Below are 19,295 nucleotides of genomic sequence, written 5' to 3'. Positions count from 1 at the left end.
TTTTTAAAGGATTGCTGTAGGAATCCATATGCATGCGTGGATATTCATTACCGTAACTATACACATAGCCAAGGCTATTTTAGAGAACTCTTGTTATTAGAAGATGTAATAACCTCACAGTTTCCACATTCTGGATGATCTATGTAATATTGATCTGAGGACTTGTAAGCAATGTACCTGGGTCCTACCCCAACCAGCACAACACTGAAGTATTTTTATGCAACTTGCAATGGCATGATTACAGCTGTCTGCAAGCATTCAGAAAAGATGAAGTGATTACTCTCTGAAAAGCCCCCTCCCCTTACTTTCATGTTGATGTGTATAGTTCATTTCAAAGGGTCTTACAAAAGCCTATCCCACTTTAACCAGAAAAAGAAAAGGATTTAGTATTATCAAACAAAGAATGAAATCTCTTTGAATTTCTGGCTACAACAAGCTATAATATCGCTGCTTTTTAAAATGTTTCCAAGAAGCTACATAAACACAGGGAATTAAGTGGATATTCTAGTAAGGCCAAAGAAAATCAGAGTCAGATCACTTACAAATGAAAATGGGGACCTGAAAGTTTATGTTGTGGATATTTTTGAAACTTGAAATTGATTACTCAAAAGCTACAAAAAATTTATTTCTCTTCTCAGAATTGTTTTTGCATTTATTTCAGAGCTGGGAGATTCAATATTCCATCTTTTTTATTCTTCGCTCCCATCTTCTCTCTGATCCACTTTTTTTTCTGTAGTGTAATAAGTGTTTCTCCCACTGTTGGGAAAGAAAAATGACCTGCTGTTTAACCATAAACTCAAGTAAAACACTTAGGCTGTCAACAAAGAGCATTTCTGACACTGCACACCAAACCTTTGATCATAAAAATAGATTCTGAATTATGGAGAACAGCGGGTGGCAAGCAGTAATAAGAACTGGTTACAATGCTTGAAAGCATATGGATACACCCAGAAACACTGGGTATAGAGCATTAAAATTTGGTACATATTTTCATCAGGGTCAACAACCAAAATCAACAGCCAACATGCAAGGCCGATAAATCTACTGTCTGAAAGCTAGACTCTCGAAAATGTTATCCTAGCTTCAAAAATGCTCTACTGCATTTTTCATTGGCAAAAAGTTGATGTAGTTTCCCAGTGGTTTTTTTTTCCTTTTCTTTTTTTGAGGCAGTTCCCAGGGTGTGTAAACATGAAATGTACATGAGGTAAACAAGTTGAATGCAAACATAAAAAGTTTTCTTTAAGAAGTTAAATTTACCTTGTGTAAATGCCTAGCCACTGGTTTCAAAAGACACTAAAATCATACTAGTGCTCATCTGCTGCTACATATTAACCTCTCTGTAAAGCACTGCAGAATGTATTTATTCTAAGTGTCCACATCTCCAAAATATTGCCTGCTCTGGCCGGAAAGTCCAGAGCTTGATCCTTCCCTGTTTGTATATAGATGGGATTTTGCACGTGGCTTCAGCAAAGGTTTTGAACAAGTGCACACCTTTTTTAGAGGGTCACATTTATATCACTCAAAGCCATTCCTTCTGCAGTGAAATTTGCCATAAGGTAATAGCATAATACATTATACCAACTTTTATAACAGAGGCAAATATTTCCACATCCTACTCTGTACATCGTTACTTATCCCAGTATTAAATGTATTTCAGTAGCAGAAGAATACATATTATTAAAAACCATGCTCATGCATCTCACATTTTACCTGTGAGTTAATGGCTTCTCTTTAGCTTGAAGATTTCAGTAATTGCTGACATAGTCAGCATTTTTCTCTCAGTAAAGTGACAGATTGTGAAATGAGGATTTGTTCTGGTGACAAAAGGTTTGTCCTGAATTGATCTCTCCTTTGTTCTGTAAACTATGATATCATTTATTTAATTACTTAAGTCCCTGTCTATAGTCAGAAGCAACACTATGGTGAACTACAATGTCTTTGCTTCTTGCAATTCACATCAAGTTATTTTCTCCAAGAAGGGTTAACTTTGCCTTGCTTTAGTAGGGCTGGTTCTCTGCAGAAATTGGAGAGAGGCTTGTTTGGAAAAGGATTTGACATGCAGGTTGTCTCCTGCTCAGAAGTGGCAGAACAAACCTAATATAAAAACCCTGCTACATCAAAGCCTGGAAAGCTTTTCCACTCATGTTTTTAAGTCGCTTTTTTCTTTTCCTTTTCTTTGAAACTCCTTTCCTCAATCTTTTGGCTACTTTTGATCAACTATAACTTATTTCCTATATACACATTACTGTAACTACAGTCAGTTGAGAAATCCCATGAATTAGTAACAGAGAAAGTCAAGTTCTCCTTCATGCCTCTTCTCACTGCTGTCAAGACGAAGAATTCATACAAGAAAAGCGAATTTGACAGAGGAAATGTGCACACTTCAGCTTTGCAAATGCAGGCCCCTCTCTCAGTGACTTCAGCATCTATGTTATCCTAAGCAACATTTGAAATTTGGACATTTTCAAGGTGTTTTGTTTGTTTGTTTTGTTTTTGCTCATCTCCATTCTATACTAAGAACTTTTTGTTTTCAGGCAGATGTTTCAGACAGACCGCAGTGCCAAAAATCTTCTGTGACTGTGATAAAGCTAGAATGACACTTACTGTACCGTGCCAACAGCTCTGGACATGGATAGAATGTTTTTCCTGACTGATTACTGGATGCTGTAAATTTCTGTGGTGTTTACTGCTACCCAGCACCAAATTTATGTTCTTCAATGGACACACATGGCACACATATCTGACTTCTGAGGCTGATTGGCACCTGTGCTCAGACAGGCATTTACTAGATAACAAAGCCTGCAAATATCACTGAAGCACGATTTAGACTGTGTTGAGAGTTAAGTAAACATGATTAGCATGGGGCCAAAAGGGTAGCTGTGAATTTCTGACAGAAAACACTGTTTATCTTACATTAGTTTAAGGAGGAAGGGTTCAGTTCCCATTGAGTATTACAAAAGTAAACAACAGTTCAAGTGTACCCAATCTAAGCAATTTTAGCAAGCTAATAACATCTAAGCTAATATGAGAACTATTTCCCCAAGTCTTTAAAATACCACATAAATTAATAAAAAGGAACATGACAAGAATGAAGCACTTGAGACGACTTCTGGCTTCACTGTCATCTCCAATGGCAACAATGACAATTTTATCCTGTAAGCAACTGAAGGAATTTACTGAATTGCAAAGACACTGCTAATATTGATGTTTGGAACAATCAGCTGTCAGAAAATAAAAACAGATTTTTCCTCACAATATTTGCCATTTCAGTATTGCAGGGTTTCAATATTTAGTAATAACATAAAAAGATTTTTGTTCTTTTGTTTGCTTTTGAGTTTTCTGTGCAGGTTATGTTTGTTCCGTTGGTTTTTTTTCCTGTCTAGAAGCGCAACAACAGAAGATAACACAAGATAAGAGCTCAGAAATTTGTTTCAATTTTCACCTGAGCTAAAAGAGCAGGAAACCATGGTATTCTACTTTGCCTTTTGGGACAGCAGTTGCTGTTGATGCTCTAATTTTTTGAGCTACCAGTGAGAAATGCAAGCCACAAAGTTGAGTTCCTCAACCACATGACCGCTGCCAAAGCCTCTTCTTATTCCTGGTAACCCAAGAAGATTCTACAGAAATACAAGGTTTGCTTACCTCGTTTCTTTTGCAGCAGCTGTACTACAAAAAGTTGTTTTTCAAATAGTCTGACCAAAGGTCCTCACCAGGACAATAGAGGTTTTAACTTAGCAAAGTTTGTTTGCATTTGCCAATCTCTTCCAAATGAAACAATAATAATACTGGAATGCAGTTGTCAATACCAAGGAAAGACAAAGCAATTCTTAGTTTGAAACATCAGCCACAGATTGAAACACGGAAAGAAAGCAAGTAGAGACAGGAGAGGGAAAAATTCCAATGGACTCACACGATGCATTCACTAACAAGGTACTTTCTGAAAGTTAGTGAGATAAAGCCACGCTAACTGGCATAGGAGCACTACCTGTTAGTGTTTGCCAACTACACTGCACACATACAGAACTGGAGAAATCTAGATTCTTCCAGAATCCAGGACAGAAAAAGCAGAAAACTGCAAGATGAGAAAGTATCCCTTTGAAATCTACCCAAGAAGGACATTTTGGATTTTATCTCACAGATTACTTCTAGGATCAGGTATGTTTTTAATGTTGTTATACCTCTATTTACTCATATTTTCAACAAGAATAGAGGTTTGACATCTTAACCATCCTTCACTCTCAAAAATGATTATCAGCTTATCGTTAGCAGTTTGTCAGGTGAAATGACACTATCAAAAAGATAACGTCCTGTTTGATATTCAGATAAACAAGAATTACAGGTATACTTCTTCATACATACAAGAAGAACATACCCAGTTCTACGTGAAGTTTACCTCCATGAAATTTTTTGATCTGCAGTTACCAAGGTCTTAATGATTACATGGCAATTCTGAAAAGGCAGCAGAATTTTTACATCAGGAAATGGTCACAGAATTGAGCAATTCTGAAGCTGCAAGCATAGACACGTTGTGATTCATAAACATAAGTGAAAATGTAATAATAAGATACAGAGAAATTATAAGCGATCGTGCAAACTGAAAACATCAGAACAATAAAATGTGATTAAGGAAGAAAGGACACTGTGGGTGAGCGTAAGAGAAAACACACACCACATTTCCCACTCAGTTCAGAAAGAAACTGACTTAAATAGTGAAACTCAAAGAACGCTGTTGTCTCTATAAAACTCTGAATACACGGCCTTGTCATGTCAGCACCATTAAAACAGACCAGTATAACCATTAAATATGACACCAAGTCATTGGTCCACTGAAAGCACTTGCCTTCAATGCAATCTCCTCATAAAAAAAAGAAATAAAAAGAAATGAATTGAAAACTCCAAAATTTACCTTCTCCCTTCCGCTCATTAGGAACTTAAATATTTTGATCTGAATCTTACACATCTGTCCAGATCATCCAAATATTTAAGTCCTTTAAGGAGAAAAATGAAATGCAACACTTAAATTATAAAACAGAACTCACAAACAAAAAAAAGGAATTATTGCAGCAACTCTTACACGCCTGTAAGTCAAATGGGATATAAGCTCTGAGAGTTTCTCTGACTCGCCTGAGAAGCATTGGAGGCCTCATGAAAACACAGAAGTGCAATTAAAACAAAACTGCTTAGACTGAAGGGTTGAACTCTGTGTGAGATACATGTTCAATGTCTGACTAGTGAAGGCTTTTCATCACAGTGACAGAAGAGAAGGAACGAGAAAAACAGGAGAGAGCACGTGAGCAAGAGAGCACTGAGCAGCATCAAGGGAGGAAAAGGGAAACTTCAAAGCTTTACTTATTTGAACTCATTTTTTCCACTCTGATCATTTAAACAGCATTTTTTAAATTCTTGAACCAAAGGCTTTCAATTATGTAAGCTAAGGAAGCAAAATTTTTCCTCTAGCTTGTTACTAGTATATCACTACCTCAATTTTTCTCTGTAGAAATACATCAGACTGCATTTGAGCCACCCCTTGGACTCAATTTGCCTTACTGAAATGAATGACACTAAGGGAAAATACTAAGTAATTGCAAGTTTTCAGTACTAATATACTGAATCTACTATGAATTTAAATTGTTGTGAACTTCATCACTAAAATTTAATTGAATTAGCTTTTTCATTCCGTCTTAAATATTTTCTTCTTGTTTAACTGAAAATGTTAACCAGATCTTAACGGCATTCAGCCCATTTTCTTCAATACATTTTTCAGCTGCTGCTATCATCCTCTGCAAGTCAAATCAGCATTCCTCAAATGGATTCCTCAGCATTCCTCAAATGGATTTATCAACTCTATCAAGTAGACAAAAACACAGGCACACAGTAGAGTGAGACAGAGAACTGAAGACTAAGGAGTCAAAAAATCAAAGGTCATTTTGAGCGTACTTTCATTTGCAGACATGTTTTCCTCATCTGACTCGTTATTTTCCCTACTACATTTCACATAATTTCCTTGGCAATAGTCCTACAGACAATTTTTAGATTTATTGTCAACCCTGACCTAAGAGCCTCTGCTTCTTCTGCAAAGTCAAGAGTCCATATATCATGCACTACCAAGAGCCAGGCACCATTTTGAAAAGACACGAAAACAAAGCGATTGCATAATTTGGGAATGAATCTTATTTTGGTGGCCCTGTAAGTCCACTTCATGCTGATTAGCTTCTGGCTGTGCCAGAAATACGAGTAAAAGGAGAGCATCTGATAATTTTTACAAGCACAGACGGTGACTGATCCCATACCTTCACTAGAATGAATCATGGGCTAACATCTCAATCTTCCACACTTCTACACTTGTGTACTATCCAGCCTTTCATTGCTGAGCCTGAACTCCACTGGCTTTGATCTTAGAGTATGAAAACATAAAGCATTATCTTAATTGGATTTAAAAACCTCGTGGTACAAAATGCTCATCTCAAAGAAAATGCAACAAACTAGTAATTTGCCCATGTAAAGACATGTGGAGTAAAGATAAAACCACGGGTTTCAGATTGTACTGAGTTGATGCTTCACACTCCTGGGAAGAAGAATGGTATTTTCTACAGCATGTGCATATCAAACAGATTTGTTTTAATAATTTTTTATTGAGTAATAACAGGAAAGTAGCTGAAAGATAAACGTAGTGCCTTACGGAGGTCATATGACTGTTGCCTACATTCTACCTTCCAAAAATATTAGACATTTACTAGGGTGCTGATTCCATTAGCTTCACATATGCTAGTTGCTTTCCTGACTAAATACACCAGGCCAATTGGTGAGGATACTTCAAGCTTGACACAAGCTAACATGAAGAAGTATTCTCAAGTGCTAATTTTATATTTTATGTATCTTTGCATGCACATACAAATATATATATACACACACACACTATATATTATGCACTGTCAAGGTGATTGTATCTTCAGTAAACAACTGTTCTGCAGACAACACAAGAATCCCCTGGAGAAATTTTTACACTACCCTTTGAAATGTTGTGTAAACATTGCTAGTATCATGCCCTGAGCACCGTGGTCTTTTCTACCATCCTTACTACCAGTTTTAAAAATTCAGCTTGCCTTCCATAACACAACAGTGGAGTCATATCTCCCCCTTGGTATTATTCCTGCTTATGAATGATAAAGTTCACTGAAAGTGATCTGTACCCCTGGTTCTCACCATCGATTGTTTTCTAGAAGGGTAAAATTGACTCCTGAACAGACATCTATTTACCCAAGCAACACAGCTCCCTCCACTGGATAAGCCTTTCCTATTCTTACCTCCACTGAAGTCCCTGTGACAGCAAAAAGGCTGTTGATGGCATAAAGCAGCATCTAATAAGGCTAGCAGAACAGGACCTGCTTCTCTTGCTCAGCTCTTAGGCCTATGATCTATTTAGTCTGGGCATCTGCTTGAATTGATAACTAAGAACATGGCTTTAATTGTCTGGCAGACCAGTATTTTTAAACCACAGTACCTTTAAATGACTCTGCATATGGTTATCATTTAGCACAAAGATATTCTTCACACAGTGATTTATAGCAAGCATACTGAATAAGAGAGAAATGAGCACAATTGAACTGGAACCTCCTGTTTTTCTTACCAGAGGACTTTTCCTAACATGGGGCAGAGTGTGAAAAACACAACTAATATAAGTAAGTGCAAAAATATAATGGAAGATGAACCTGAGGACAAGGAATGAAACAACAAAGCTTTGCTGTGTAATGAGAGTGGGAAGAAGACTGAAAAGCATTTGCCAATTAAATCACTGCAATAAAAAAAACTGGCTTTCGTCAAGAGGTAGCAGAGGAATGATAAAAACAAGTAGGTATGTAACTGCAATGTTATGATCAAACTTGATAAGCTGTTGTATTCTGTCAGGAAATTATCTGCCCAAGTGCAAGCTCCTAGTTTTCCAGAACAGTTTTTAAAAGCATGGGCAAAGACCTGCTGATAGACTGGTAGGATCAATTGCAGGTAGTCAGATATTTCTGCAACTGGGTGAGTACAAGCAGTAAGTTTGTTAAACAAAAAGGACACCCTAACCGCAGGTACTGGAACTCTGACAGCAGCCAGCATATGAACAACAGCAGATGTTATTAGCTTTGCTATTTTTTTGAATACACATATTTTACAGAAAAAAAAATAGCATGCAGTAAATAAGCAATCCAGGATTTACCTTAGTTAAAAGAATCCTTAACTTACATTTTTGTATTTTTTGAAGGAAAGAATGCTATATATTATATATTATATGCTGCTACTAGCCACTGCTCATTTTGTTGCAGATTTCAAGCCAATATAACACAGTTTCATTCAGACAGAATTGCCACTTGTATGTAATTTTGCTATTTGAATGATGTGAATTGCCTGGTCTTTTGTCCAATTAACATTCACATAATTACATTTATGCCTACTACGGATTATTGAAGCATCCAGAATACATCGGAAGTTGCATTACCAAAGAGAACTTAACGTGTGTACACTTATCTACAGTGACCTTATCTACAGTGACTCTACTGAACTTGTTTTCCAAATATTTTCTAGAACAAACCCTGGTGGAAGATGCCAATGCTCTCCTCTTGAGTTCATGAAAACCAGGTGTACCTCTTTGAAAGAGTTCAACTTGATGCAAGAAAAGGCTCAATTACATTTCAACTGTTTTTCTTAAAAGCTTCTTGCTTTTTTCATGATTAAATATTTTCTGCGGTGCAAGAATTTTCTTGTTTAGGGACTTGAGAAAATGAGCACTATGACTTTTCCACAACTACCAATGCACAAGACTAATGTTTTCCTTTCAAGTATAAATAACAATTTCCCCCTAAAAATGACTTTTTATACTCAGTCAGATTCATAGGAAAGCTGTTTCACTGACTTACCTCATTAGTCAAGATACTTGAATTATTGCAGTATTACATATATATATATAAACACTACTATATTATAATATTTTGTTGGGGCTTTTTTTGTTGCTTTAAATACACTGGAATTCTATTGAGATTAAGCATATGATGGTAGCTGCCTAACACAGCTGTCTAAGACAGCCTGGGAGAATCGCAGAAGGTCCCTTCAGTAGGACATAAATAGGAATTGCCTGTTTGCTCAACTATCTTCTTACATTCAGGTCTTTCTCAAGGTTTGTTACCTTTTTTCCCCTTAACAAGTCCAGATTAGAGAATTCAGCTCAACACTGAATTATTACTAGCACACACAGCCTTTCCTCCTACCCGGGTGAAGAATTCCCATCTACCAAGGTTTTCACCAGCCTTTTTCCGTGTTTGAGGACACAGCAAATCCTACCTATGAAACCAAACTTCACTCAAAACACAAAGTTCTGAGTGTTACATACAAAAATCCTATAAACAAATGTAATCATTTTCGTTATGTAAACAGTACTCAAAACCAAAAATGCTTCATACAAGAGCTGTCAAGCAGTTCCAGAATCTACCCTAACACTCCAAGCATACTGAAATGTCTCGTTTGCTCTTCCCTTATTTATAATTGGCTAAGAACAACACTATGTAACTTCCTTGTTCTTAAATCTTTTGGATTGGTGCTCAGGGACGTGATTTAGCAGAGGGTTGTTAGAGATAGCGTAGAATCGTTACGCTGCAGTTGGACTTGGTGATCTTAAATGTCTTTTACAACCTGAGCGTTTCTGTGATTCCACAAATCTAAATTCTTGAGCATTTATTTAAAAATAATTCTCTGCCTTCTTGCTCATATTTTTAATTTATTAGTTGTTTAATTTCCAGACCCCTTCCATAGAATCATCGCTTTCAACACTGACATCACTTCATGCAGGACATGGACAGTAAAATCATTATGTGCCAGTTTTGGATCATGCTTTCATTTGTCAGTCATGTCCTGAGCAGAGACACTAGCATTCGCTTCAGTGTGCCAGCTCACCTTCCTAATTTAGTTCTACTGAAAACTTTGGCCAATACCTCTCTCAGTCTTTTAGATTTAGCTCGGTTCTTTTTCTTTCATTTCAATGGATTCTTGATCCATTTCATACTCAAAGAGCCTGATGAAAAGTACTAAATCCGTACAGCTTAAAAAGTGGATAGTTATGAGGTCAGTGATATAACAATACCAAAGCTAATTTTGTACAGTATTTTCAAAGCTATGTAAATATCAAGTAGGTACACGTTATGTTAACTCTGTAAGGGTTAGAATGCATTTTAACATTTTATGAGCTTGAAGTAAACAAGTAAATAAATCCTGCACTACTGAGAGAATCCGTGAACACCCCCTGCAGGAGCTTCCTGTTAAAAAGCAAACCGAGAACCTCACAGAAAACATTACATATTATGAGTGGTTGGACTTGATTTGCTCAATCATTTCCAAATATTAAATCCATCCAATCTCAGTTAGAGACAAAGAAAATAACACAAGTTTCAAAAGTCAGTATGCTTCATTTCAATGTTTTTAGTCCAAGGCTATTCTAAGACTACCATAAGCTGTTCCTGCAGACAGATGGTACAATTCCTCCTGTATTTTATTGTTCAAAGGTGCATCATAAACCCCTTTCATACTGAGCTAAACCTTGCTACAGAAAAAAGCAAACAAACCTAATTGCACAGAGTCCCTGCCTTCTGACCTTTGCTATCTTTATTCTCCAACAGCATCTGGTTATTTGTGTACCCACATTCCAAACACTTTCAGCACCAACTGCAAATGAAGCAAGTTGTTAACGCTTAGGCTGAGCTTCTGTTTGCTGCTTAGAAATGAAAGCTTGGTTTTGACATCTGGGAAGAAACCAGGAATAGCACTTCTTTGGCAACAAAGGTATGAAGGAGGCAACAGAGGAATAGAACCACAGCAAGGCAGAAAAGAATGGGAGACCACCTTTTGGAGGCACTCATAATTTACATGCTTCCAGCATGTGTTTGACTAAAAACTTCAAAATGCCCACACACAAACTAATGGCTAGACCTGTGTTAATTTTCCTCCATTTCCTTGTTTATCCTACAGCCTCAATTATTTTCAATGCTAAAATAAATGAACCTGAAAAACACAGAAGTCCTGTGTGCACAGTTTTGGGGGGGCGTACGCTGCACGCTCATGTTTTATAACTTGTTCAAAGATGTTTGACTCTTCCTGGTAAAACACTGATTAGTGTTTATATAAGCAGGATGTCTCGCTAGTTCTCTCCAGTTACTAAGGGTCAGGAAGCATCATTGCCAGGACAAGAAAGAAAAGAGCTTAAGAACTTATTGCTCACCTACCTTTTACCTTTCTCGTTGTGGTTGTCGAGTATTACAAAAGAGTTTCAGAACTGTCTTGCTGCAGATTTTAGTTAGCTTCAAGTTTGTTCACTACCCCTTAACAGTATGTTAATAAAGAAATTAGCAAAAAGGAAATTTCTTAGCAGTAACTGCTATCATTTTTAGATCGTGTTATTCTTTAGTCTTAAACAGGCAATTGAAGTAACACAACGCAGCACAAAAATGGATTCATCATTTACATGTACAATTTCAATTTTAAGTTCCTATGTGTTGTTATGTTCTCACCACAGTCACCACTAGGAATGGAAACAAAAATGGCACTCTACTCTCTGATGAGGCTGCCATTAACAGCCAACAGACCAGCACATCATTTCAATATCCATATTTTTCATGAACAATTTGATACATTGATATTTTTTTCTTTACTCCCTTCCTTGAGCTTTCCATTTTCAGTTACAGTAGACAGCAGAATCAGTTGGATGCTAAACATAATTGAAGAAATTACACAGCCAATACACACCTGAAAATCCATTGCCAAACAAAGAAGAAAAAAAAAATATTCATTCATCATGGCCAAACAGTGTTGAAAAAGGAATAGCATACAAGAATCTCAGGCCATCTTAGACATCTGAGCTCAGTGACTAAGGAAAAGGAACAGAACAGACACTAATGCTTATTGCTGTTTTAGTACTTCATATGGAACCTGGTGTATAGAACAATGCATTTCCCTTTCACGCAGCGCTAGGAAAAAAACTATGTACTCAGATCTTTGGGACATATATTACAGCAATAAGTAGTGAGATCATTAAAGAGAAAGGCTTAGTTATTTTCCACTATTTGCCTAATACTATTTTACTCCTAGCAAAAATTGACTTCCAACAGATGACAAGTTTACAAGAAAAGAAAGCAAAGCAGAATACTCACAGCTTTGGTTTGGCAAGCACAGGTGGTGGCTCCTTAGCAGGTGAAAGCAAGACAGCTGGAGATGAGATGGGTTTATCACCATTTGGCTTGCTGTTAATCATTCCATTTACTCCATGAATGGGATGGATCCCATTTGTTTTTTCCTCAGAGGAAGTGAGATCTAATTGAAGGGCTGTCACCCCAGATCTTAATTCAGTGTTATTTGTTTGGCGGGTCTCTACGTGTTTCTTAGGAGAAAGCTCAAGAGAGCTAAATTCAGCTGGAGGAGGTGGTGAGAAATGGTGGAAATCATCACTGCTGGATTTTCTGGTCAGCGAATCATGAGTAGAGTTTTCTGAGTTGGCTAAAAGAGATCAAAAAGAATATCTCTGACAAGTCATGAACTAAATAGATGGTACAGACATGCTGTACAAAGAGCTTGTTCTAAGTGACATCACTTGGCTTTTGTGGAGATACTTCTCCAGAACTGTTGATAATTTATCCTGAATTAGATAGGTGACTGGCCGTTCATTTTTGGCCTTCCCAAATAAGGAACCTTGTAGATATTTCCTAATCTTTTCCATAAGTTCACTCACTAACTGAGACGGCCTATGGAGCAACAACAGCTGAAACAGGATTCCCTCTTCCTGGAGTCTTAGAATTTAAAAACAAATTATTTTAAAACTCTGAAGGATGTATTTATACACAGCACAGTGACAATGGCAGCTGGGTTAGCGCAGTCTGTATGCAAACACAGTACAAAACTAAACATAACATCAACAAAGTTCTGTGTTTTACAAAAGGCACATGCCACCTTCGGTAGCAAAATTTCATCTGTTTTCATTTTGCCTTTGCTGCCATCTAGTCCCAGAAGCCTAATGCTTAAACATCTGCCAGGATTGTAGCAGGCACTTTCAAAACGCATTTTGCATGAATAAAAAAACTAAACTAAGAAGTGAGTCAATATAGAAACTCAGTTTGAATGATCTGAGTCTGACAGAGTGATTTATAAATATTCATATAAACATCGATAGGTAGCAATGTAACTTAGAAGGAGGTGTCAGATTATTCTTGGCTGATAGCATGCACCAGTAGCAGCACTAGGAAAAGTCAAGTTCTTAATAATTACATGACTCAAATGGTTTCTGTTGTCTGAATAGCAAGTCCAGGACAGACAAACAAAGCCAGTTTCGTGCATTTACATGAGGTTTCCTTTTATCTGCTGGAATTATTATATGGCATTTTCTTTCCATCTTTTTTTTTTTAAAGCATACTGTGTTTTATCATCCTTCTTATTGGCAACATGCTAGCTGCTTGACTAACAGCTTTTGTTTGCTATGCTCTATAGATAAGCAGTGCTGAGATGATGCTTCACTGTTTCGGTAGTTCAACTTCTGGAATAAATCTCTAGGAATCCATCTCATGCTATCTGAGAATGAATAAAATCACATTCATCCATCCCTCATTCAACTGCTACTTCTATATATTCAAATTGTATCAGGCAGTGCTGTGGGAATATTCAGAGAGTGGGATGCAGATCTGAAAAAGGAACCCCTGTATTATGGCAGTCCTTTTCTACAAATGAAACAGACACCGCAGATAAACTACTTATCTAAGACCCAGGATTCAAGCCTCGTCTTTCCTTTTGTCACATACCTGAGCAAACAGTTAGCTGTGCACTGCTTGTTACTGAGCCATATTCATTTGTTGCTGTGCACGTGAAAAGTCCTGAATCTTCAGGAAAAGTTTCTGCAATTACGAGAGTACATATCTCTTCTGGAAATAAACAGAAAAACAAAGTACACTGTAAACTGCTTAAGGAACCATGTAATGTTTTGCACTGCACGTTGGAAGAACATCATGAAGTGCTCCTTATACAAATGCTGGGCTTCAAAAAGAACATGTGTTGAAAAATAATTTTGCAATTACCAGTCTCCAAAGCTATTTTACACATGGAATATTTTTTTATGCAGAACAGGTACTAATTCATACCAATCAATGTAATAGTTTTCTATACACAATTGAAACTTGTAAGCTCTTATTGAATCTACCTACCTAAATGTAGGTAGTGTGAAACTAGCATGAGTATCACATCATTGCTTCTTTCCCTTAAATCCTTATTTTATGAAACAGTTCAGCTCAAATCACATTCCCAGTTAATCCAGAAAGTACTTTGTCATCACTTCCAATTGAACTTCCTATGTAAACTGACCAGAATTAAAATCTCTGCACGCACAAGGTATGCCCCTTATGTAGGGTATGAAAGGATGATTTCCATTTCTGTGGAAGAGACATGGACATACTTTGGAACTGTTGAAAATCTGTTCATTCTGCTCTGATACACCATCATCTCATATATGCTTCCTGTCTGGATTATACCAGAGCTCCGTTCAGAAAACTTCCACAAAAGCAGGGCTATTCCTATTTCAGGTTGAGTCTCAAGGTAATATTTCCTAACTAAATCCATTCCATGCTCTTATTATGAACATATTTAATTACCTACATAACGTTTTCCCAGATCCTTCAGAGAAGTCACTTCATTTTATCTGTGATTTTAAGTGTATGCCAACCTTAAAAAGGCTCACAGTGTAGCTAATCTAAATAACCTCAGAATTTACACAACATGCCTACCTAACTTTAATCTTGGACACTTTTAAGTCATCTTTTGTTCATTAACCAGGATTTTCTTTCAATTAAGCTCATTTTCCAGTCTCAAAACCAATCACAAAAAAGCACTTGATTAAAAACATGCTTCAAAGTTCAACAAAACTCTATTTCATTAAAAAAAAAAAAGTGTTTTGGACACATTGAGATGGGATCCCAGATATTATAAAACAATAAAATAATCAGTGGAATACAGCTAATAAAAACAAACTGAAGAGCACAGTAAAATGCTTCAGACTCCATTAGTTTTCAGATGGAAATTATACTGTACAAGACATTTAGTAAGAAGAGCCTCATTTCCTTTAGATTAAACAATGATAACTTCCTCTAGCTTTATTTTGTTCTTGTTATTAGAGTTGTTTTTTTTTGTTGGGTTTCCCCCCCCCTCTTTTTCCTAGTTGTCACTGTGGACGGGCAAACCTCGGTCTCATTTGGAAAGTTAAATAAAAATTAGGGAACATTTCTAGTTATGAATAACAGTGTACCCAAGAACTTGGTGTATTGGAAATGGCCTAAAAATGAATGACTAACTGAAGACTTGGCACAGAGCTGATTTTCAGGCAGAATACGGTGGTGATTTTTTTTTCTGGCTACACAAACCAGTCCTTCTGTATAGCTGTAAGAGGCATGTATGGTAATACTGTAGCATGCTGGATCTTATCTGACCTAGATGAAGATTAAATGACTCATGAAAGCTCTTATCAGGAAAGTAATGAGCAACACAAGCTAGTTTTTGAACTACTGAGATCAGCTTTTTTTAGTCTCGGTGTGTCCCAAGCAGTTGAAGCACACATGTGTACTCCTGGATTGAAGCAGCTCTGGGGATGCAATCTGATACGTGCAGCCTTCTAGTTTCCTGTTAAATGAACAACAGAATTCTGAAAGCTGGGTCAAAGAAAATCATTTTCACCATGCTAAGAACTGCTATTTAATGAGGGCAAAGGTACTACAAAATGTAACAACCAGCGGAATTTCAATTTTCCACACAGCATAGCTAATTCATGCTGTCCTTTCAGCTCTGCAAGTATGACCACGTGAGATGAGCAGATCTTTACTCTTCAGTGATAAAAGACTTCTAATGGATCCAACTGTGACATGGCTTGTTTACTGAAGCAGTATACTGGAAAATTATGCAAAGTAAACTGCAATAATGCCTGCAAGACAAACTTGATTCTTGACAAACAAGACACCAAACTTGCAATGAAAACAATGGAAGCTTAAAACTCAGCCCACCTAGCTGGATGAGCAAGCTAAAATCTATTTTCTGCTCAATCATAAGAAAACCAACTAAAATAAAATATTTAAAAATAAATAAAGGAAAAAAAAAAAAAAAGAAAAAGGGAGAGAAGTAATTCAAAGATGGATTAGGCTAAAAGATTGTGGGAGCACCACAAGACTATTTTCTTTAGTCGTTTTGCCATCCAGCCCAAATCAAGAATTGCTGACCTTGCTAAAAGGCTTACATTGTGGAAAAGGTAGAAATAATGCTACAAAATTTTTATGTCAGACCAGTATTATGTTTGGATACATAATGCACTGAGTACTTTTCTTGTTTTAGATCCTGACTTATATAATCAGTTTGTCTGTTGCTGAGCTAAGTAGCATCTGATGATCTGAAGATGTCTGTTTTCCTTCCCGGTAATCATCAACTGACAAGTAATTTCATCACAAAAATGGGTTCCAGAAAGCAGCTCTGAAATGCTCTTCTCAGGGCCTTAAAACATATTTAACACTTGACTACACTAATACAAAAGCAGTCGGTGCACTGAAACATGCAAAATGTTTAGACATGCAAGCACTCGACTGTTTTGTCAGTTGCTCAGAAAGATTACCTTTAACAGAGTAATCCTTTAACGGTTTGTGAATCTGTGAAGAAGAATATTCTTTGCTAAGATTGAACTTCACAGATTCACAGTTCTCTAAACCAAGCAAGGGTTGTATGCGTATGCTGATGCTGTATGCGTATGCGTAAGCTTCAGTGCCCTGAATTCCATCAGCTATCAGAAAGCTCATTTTCCTGGGAGAAGGAGTTCAGAAATATTTACATATATTTTGAGTTTCAAACACTGAGTAAGAATGAAAGGGGGATTTCTAAGGGAGCGAGTTATTAGAGGTGGAATTTTGGGATGCAGCAGCCAGACAATCACAGCAGCACCATCCAAAAGAAACGATGACTGTTTTTTGAGATGCTTTTGGTGAACACATCAGGAAGAGTCTCAGAAAAATAAAAACAAACAAAAACACCAAGTATATGTGACAATTCCCTGGCAGCTGAAGAGAAATTACTTCACATAGTTTTCTTCTCACATGCCATCAGATCATTGTTTTAAATGCAATTCAATACAGTTTGCGGCTGACTCCAGACAGCTGAGTAATGGTCAAAATATCAACAGCTGGCAAATGATTCCATGGGATATTTCATTCTCAGGCAGCCAGTTCTTTGGAGGATTCAATCAGTATGAAGTCAAAATGTCAAAGAAAGAAGTACAGAGCAGGTAATGAGACCAACTGCAATGTTGGCTTTAAGTAATCTGACTAACTCCTAATTCACAAAGCAGTCTGCAAGGATTTGTGATGCAAACTGATTTCTGTCTAGACAGAATGAAGAGTGTAAAACACATTAGGGTAGATAGAATGTACCAAAAAAAAAACCCAAGAAAAAATCCACCCTACAAAACTCCAAAAACCCACAGAATAGAAAACCCTCTTGCTTCCTAATTTCTTATTTGTGAGAGCTCACGGAAAAATACTCTTAAATCGTTAACACCAACCTAAGAAAGGATAACCAATGTTTTTTAACATTGTATTTATTGACATCTGGACTTCAGTTCACAACTGACAATGTCACACTGCAACTTGTTATCGTTTGTGCAAAAGTCAACAAGAGATGTACGCTTGGAAATAATTTGAAAAAGCATACCAATGCCTCAAAATTATCAATCCTCTCCTAGCATGTTGATCGCTCTACTCAGTCTTGCACACATCCTCACCATCTGTACAAAGTAGTGTGTTTGCTTATGAGGAATTTCCTCTGCTGATATTATTTTGTCTGGCTTCTTACAACACAAATTGCATTATAAACCTGTGTTGTACCAGCATGAGAATGTACCGCGTTTCTGAAACCCATTCAACTTCCTGCTGCTTAAATTTCAAGACTCTTGATGACATCCTAAACAATAATATAACTTACTGCTAATACTATCCTTAAGACTCTGCTTGTTATTTACATCCGAAGGAAACATTTTGCCCATTTTATTAATTTGCATCCCCTGTGCATGAGGAATCAACTTCTACACAAAGAAGCTGGCAGGTGTGCTGTTATTGATTTTAATGCAATGCAAGACACTGCACGGTATTTGATGGGGCTTGCTAGAAGCTATCCACACACAAAAACACAAAAGTTTACTTGTGAGCTCACTGAATCCAGGGAAAACAAAACACCAAACTGAAATCCATACATTTCAGATAGCTCAAAGTTGTTTATATGCTACAAGACTTCAAACTATGAGTTATCCTCTCCCAGAGTGTGCAAGCTAGGCACCATTCAGCAAAATCAACAGGATAGCATACGAAAGGGCTAGGAAGCTTATGTTCTTTTTTGTAGTCTGAATTCCACCTCCTATTCTGTTTCAGTTAGTTGCTATATTATTAGCTGTGTGAGCTATCGTGAACGTTCTCACTTGTTTCACAGTAATCTCCAATAGGCCATAAAAATCTTGCAACTAACAGCAGTGAAAACTACTTAGTTGACCATCAAAAATATTCTAGTAAGAGACAAAAATATAGTTTCCCTTGTATTCAACTATCCACACAAAGCAATTTGAACCTATTGTCTTAGGCAAACATGTGCTTGTTCTCTCCACTAGTTAACACTGCATTCCTACTCGAAAACACTTAGATCATTCAGTACTCCACACATTATAGTGTGTGAAAAAGGTTGAGGGTAAAGAAAAATTACCAAAAATAAGCTAACGTTGTTAATGTCTATCAAAACAGTTTCAAAATAGACATTTAATAAAATAAATACACAAGATATGCTAGTAGACTTCACAGAAACTTGCTTTAAGTGAAAATCCTTTCGGATAGTTTTCTGTTGTGTTAAAGGAGGGTGTGAATGCTGTCCAATTGAAGCTGCAGAGAATAAGCTCCTAGTGTTAGCAATGAGCTAGGTAAACCAGGTGCTAGTCTCATAGCATCAGTAGATTAAACCTAGAAAAGGGGATCCCAGAGATGCCATCATTTGAACCAGAACTAAGTTTAACTGGGAAGGAGAAAAGAATGAATCCCATTTATTTATTTATTAAGTTAAAAGAAAATAGCTTACTTGGAGGCTTATTTCATTACATATATTATGGGAGAATGTTCCAAGAATGACACAGAATTGAACGTACTGCAGCACAAATCTATTCTTCTTATTTCTGTTCATACCCAAACGCTTGATACAATATTGAAACTCTCCTAGAAGAGAGTTGTACT

General features: G+C 36.9%; 1 protein-coding gene across 3 annotated transcripts in view; it reads right to left on the bottom strand.

Annotated features, from left to right (window-relative positions):
- Nucleotides 1-19,295, bottom strand: part of PALLD (palladin, cytoskeletal associated protein) — a 175,585-nt gene that overhangs the window by 90,707 nt on the left and 65,583 nt on the right. For all 3 annotated transcript variants that reach the window (XM_048941895.1, XM_048941893.1, XM_048941894.1), the window contains exons 9-10: nt 13,812-13,931; nt 12,177-12,519 (exon numbers count right to left, since the gene is read on the bottom strand). In XM_048941895.1, the coding sequence (XP_048797852.1) occupies nt 12,177-12,519; nt 13,812-13,931 (463 nt within the window). The remainder of the gene's footprint in view (nt 1-12,176; nt 12,520-13,811; nt 13,932-19,295) is intronic.

Source organism: Lagopus muta, chromosome 4 (assembly GCF_023343835.1).
Source record: "Lagopus muta isolate bLagMut1 chromosome 4, bLagMut1 primary, whole genome shotgun sequence".
Lineage (NCBI taxonomy): Eukaryota > Metazoa > Chordata > Aves > Galliformes > Phasianidae > Lagopus > Lagopus muta.
This window is presented reverse-complemented; position numbering and strand designations above follow the sequence as displayed.